At 59.6% G+C, this 4,328-nt stretch overlaps 3 protein-coding genes across 3 annotated transcripts in view; 1 reads left to right on the forward strand and 2 right to left on the reverse strand.

Annotated features, from left to right (window-relative positions):
• Positions 1–1,173, forward strand: part of GGTG_00264 (Fe-S cluster assembly protein DRE2) — a gene marked incomplete at its 5' end in the record, with an annotated part of 1,880 nt that extends 707 nt beyond the window's left edge. Inside the window, 2 exons of the mRNA XM_009218006.1 lie at positions 14–384; positions 482–1,173. Coding sequence (XP_009216270.1) covers positions 14–384; positions 482–789 — 679 coding nt within the window. The 3' untranslated portion in view covers positions 790–1,173. The remainder of the gene's footprint in view (positions 1–13; positions 385–481) is intronic.
• Positions 1,174–1,183: 10 nt separating this feature from the next.
• On the reverse strand, positions 1,184–1,585 carry GGTG_00265 (hypothetical protein; the record flags this gene model as incomplete). Its single annotated transcript, XM_009218007.1, has 1 exon — positions 1,184–1,585. The coding sequence occupies one exon, from the start codon at positions 1,583–1,585 to the stop codon at positions 1,184–1,186; it is 402 nt and encodes a 133-aa protein (XP_009216271.1).
• A 104-nt stretch (positions 1,586–1,689) lies between these two features.
• Positions 1,690–4,320, reverse strand: GGTG_00266 (carboxypeptidase KEX1). Its single transcript, XM_009218008.1, has 3 exons — positions 4,103–4,320; positions 3,610–3,970; positions 1,690–3,510 (listed from the first exon to the last, which is right to left on the reverse strand). Exons 1-3 carry the CDS (start codon positions 4,273–4,275, stop codon positions 2,116–2,118), a joined length of 1,929 nt encoding a protein of 642 aa, XP_009216272.1. The 5' UTR covers positions 4,276–4,320; the 3' UTR covers positions 1,690–2,115.
• Positions 4,321–4,328: the final 8 nt, after the last annotated feature.

Here is a 4,328-nt window from a genome sequence, read left to right on the forward strand (position 1 = left end):
CCGCCGTCGCGAGGGAGGCCATCCTAGCCGGGCTCGTCGAGGCCGCGGACGGGAGCGGGGGGTTCGCCAAGCCCGGGTTCGGGGAGGGCGCCGCCGTGCCGCTGCGGTTCGGGAAGAACAAGAATAAGAGCAAGACGAATGGTGACGTAACAGCGGCGGCGGCGGCCCCGACAGCCAATGGCGGTGCCGGTGGGCCGGTGCAGACCCCGGTCACGGCGGCGTCAGCACCGGCACTAGCCCCACCTGCGGCGGCCAAGTCCCTGCCGAGCGGCGTGGTGATGGTCGACCTCGACGACGACGGCTTTGATGTTTCGGACGACGACGACGTCATTGATGAGGATGACCTGATGAACGAGGAGGACCTGATGAGGCCAATCCAGCAGCGTGAGTCGCAACCCCCTCCTTGGCACCCCCACCGGAGACACATATCGTGTCTGTTATGAATCCCTAACTAACTCGAGACCCCTTCTCCCATTTTCAGCACCCGAGTGCGCACCCAAGCCGGGCAAGAAGCGGCGCGCGTGCAAGGACTGTACGTGTGGGCTCGCGGAGCGGCTGGAGGCCAAGGACAAGGCCAGGCGGGACAAGGCGGACGCGCAGCTCAAGACGATCAAGCTCGCGTCCGAGGACCTAGCAGAGCTCGACTTCACCGTCCAGGGCAAGACGGGCTCGTGCAACAGCTGCTCGCTCGGCGACGCCTTCCGCTGCGCCGACTGCCCCTACATCGGCCTGCCGCCCTTCAAGCCGGGCGAGGAGGTCACCATCCTGAACAACGTCGCGCAGCTTTGAGGAGGGCGCGAGTGGGTCTCTGGTTTTCTTTGGAGCATAAGGGGTATTCTGGCCTTGCCGCGAACATTTACAGAGCGGCGTGATTTCTTTACAATTACATCCTCGGCACACGGTTTTGTTTCGGTGATATTTGTCGTCGTTGTTCGAGAACTCGTTTTCCTATACCCTTCAAGGCAATGCCTTTAGATGGGCTTAAAGTCGAATGGCAATAGCCAGCGGCGAGACATGAAGATGAACCATTGGGCTAGAAATGTATCTTTCCTCTACATTTGAGATATTCGAAACACTGTTGTCGGGGCACCATACCACGTTGAGATACGATGACTCTTCCCGTAGCGTCTGTCACCCTGGGCTAGGTAGTAACATGACGGCCAAGCAGCTCCATCACGCTGCCCTAGCAAGGTAGACATAGACAGCATCGACACTCTCCACCTTCCCGCCAACCGCGGCCTTGTCCCACTCCTCGCGAAACAGCGGCCTCACCTTCTCCACCCACGCGTCGACGGCCAGCCCAGCCGTGAGGGACGACCGCGCGGCCTGCTCGAACAGCTCGTCCACCCGCCCCGCCCCGTACCCGCCCCGCCCCGTACTCGACGTCACCGCGGCCCGAGATCCCGCCTAGCACCACCACCGCCTCCTCGACCGCGTACCCGGCACGCCGCAGCATCCGCGGGAACGACTCCTTGTCCTCGACCCACACCCTGTTGGACGGGTACGCCGCCGCCGTATGGTCTGTCGGCAGGCGCCGCGCCGCGCGCTCCAGCAGCAGGCTTGGCATGAGGTTGCGCTTACACATCTCCCGGCCTTCGTCGACAGAAACCTACGCGCGGCCGGGGGTTAACTCCTAAAGCCGGACAGCACTACGTCACTTGAGCCATGCGGATATCAAACCCAAGAAAGCGGGAAAATAGAGAACTAGTAAAACATGTAATAGATAATGTTTATAAAATCCCACAAAATGCCTGCCAGGTAGTGACGTAAAAGAAAACAAGGGAAGGAAAAGCCTGTACGCCTGACCGCTTTGATTCCGTATTGTATATTTTCGTTCCGGTGACCGAGCGCGCCCTTGTTTTGAGACGGCTCCACGAAATATTGCCTGACGCCTTCGTGCCTGCAAGAGTTGTTCAAAGAAACCGACAGTCACATCTACCTTTCCATCAAATTCCAGGCGTCCGCGCTTACGACACCAGACGTGCGCGTTGCTGGAGCAGTAGTCGGAAATACTACGCTGGTCAGGGGCACCCAAGCATCGACCTTGATGATTCAAACTAGCCCAGCAGATGTGAAGTCTGGTCAAGGGAAGCTAGTGCTGTCTGGTGGGTCTCGTCATTGTGCCTTCCCGCCACGAGCGCTCCCCTTCTGGGCGCCCTCCTTACGAGCGCCGCTAGTATCCTCGTCGTCACTGTCCGCACCGACGCTGTACCTGGCTTCAACCGGTGTCTGAACGTGCAGGTCATCCAGCTCGCTCTCGTCAAAATCTGCGGTCTCGACGTCGCGGTTGGACCGCCTTGATCGGAAGCCGTCGGGTCCGGAGTTGCGGCTCCCGCTAGCGCCAGCGCCACCCGCCAACCTGGTGGACGACTCGCTGGGCGAGCCGCCAAACACACCCTGGTAGCCCCGGCGGCGACGGCGGTCGCGCCAGATGTACCAGCCCCAGGCGGCGGCTGCGACGGCAACAATGACGAGCACGACCTCGCCCGACTTGCGGTATGCGTACCACTTGGCCTCGTCCACCTTCTTCTTCGCCTCTTCCTCCTGGGCTGGCGACTTGCCGTCACCAACCGCCGTCGCCGGGCCCTTCTCGCCATCAAGGCGACTGTCGGTCGGCTTGCCGCCAATGCTGCTGATATCGACAGCCATAAAACGGTCCAGCATGTCGCGTGTGCGGCGCGGGTAGTCAAAGGGCACCATGTGCGACGCGTTGTAAAAGACAACGTACGTGAGGTTGCGCGCCTCCTGCCAGAAACCCGCGTTCTCGTTCTCGAAGGTCCAGTCGCGCCGCGGGGCCCAGGTGCCCGGGCTCAGCTCGAAGCCTTTACCGCCGTTCCACTGCATGTTGCCGATCATGGCCTCGGTGCCCTTGTGGTTGCAGATGAGGTCCTCGGCTCCGGAGAAGAGTAGGATGGGTATTTCCTTCAGGATCTCTGGTAGTATCTCAATCGAAGGCGTCGAGTCCCCGGAGCGGAATGTGTTACCAACGGCTCCATTGCACTCGGTCCAGCCCGTGACCTTGTTGGAGTTGATGTTCAGAGCACTGACGACGTCGGGCTTGCGCAGGTACGGCTTGACGTTGGTCAGGTCCGGGGGCCAGTTCATGCCGCAGCTCGGGTATGTGTCGGTAAGGCGTATGTCGTACATGTTCTTGCAGTGCCTTTGTCCGTCCGCCTCGACCTTGGCGGTGAGCTTGAGCATGTCCTGAAGCACCGCCTCGCAGTGCGCCGCGTCAACCATGTGGGGCGATGCGGCGATGTCCTTCATACATATTTGCTGCTGCATTTCCAGCTTCCGGCTAACGTCGGAGCCCTTCTCGATCAGCTTCTTCTCGTAGGCGAAGTCGAGATATGCTGGGTATTGGTCTTTGGGAGAGATCCATCCGTTGCCAATCAGGAGGCCTTGTAGGTTCCATCTCTCGCCCGGGTTTTTATTCTTGTTCCGATCTAGGATGTGCTTCGCGATGTACGGGATATGCTGACCAGCGTATGATTCTCCAGCAAAATAGAGCTGATGTCGCAGAGATACGTTGTTAGTGGACGGGGTCGTATAGCCGCAAATGTTTCAAAGAGCGAGGATAGGACAGGGTGTAGACAGCCTCAAACTTACATCGTCATTCTGGTACTCCGGAAACAGCGCAAACCACTTCTCGAGGAACTGGATGAACTGGTCGGCCATCTGGTTCAGCTCCGTGACGAAGCTATCTGTGTTGACGTAGCTGAAGCCGGTGCCGACGGGGTTGTCGATAAACATAATGTTGGCGAACTCGGACCACGAGCCTTCGTTGTACACCAGCGTGTTCTCATCCTTCAGCCGGTAGGGGCCGACCTCCATCAAGGCGCCGTCCATGGAACTGCAGCCCGGACCGCCATTGAGCCAAATAACTGTGCGCTGCCTGTTGGCGATGTGCTTGTTCTGGAAGTGCCAGAAAAACAAGTTGCCGTTGTGCTCGGGTGTGACCTCGATGTGACTGCATGAAGCGTGCTCGCGTGTCAGCAGACCGGCCAGCGCTGAGTTCCAGCCGTGATGGCTTCTCGGGTTGATTTGACGTCGGTTCCATCATGTCGACCGGGGGAGGAGTAGCAATTGCTGTAGTTCTTACCCTGCGTGCATCTTCAGTAGTGGTCCCGGAGGCGCACCAGGTAGTGACTTGACAAAATAGTCGCTCGCGGAAGCGGCGCTCACGACGGCGCTCCACGACAGGCCGAGGAGCGCTAGCGCGGCCGACCGGCGCATCTCGGACATTATTGATGGAATAAACATGGTCGCTCGCATACGGGGATGTCCGGGAAGGTTGTTGGTGTTCTCCCCCGGGCGGGAGAAGATGG

The sequence above is a fragment of the Gaeumannomyces tritici genome (genome assembly GCF_000145635.1).
Source record: "Gaeumannomyces tritici R3-111a-1 unplaced genomic scaffold supercont2.1, whole genome shotgun sequence".
In the NCBI taxonomy this organism is placed as follows: Eukaryota; Fungi; Ascomycota; class Sordariomycetes; order Magnaporthales; family Magnaporthaceae; genus Gaeumannomyces; species Gaeumannomyces tritici.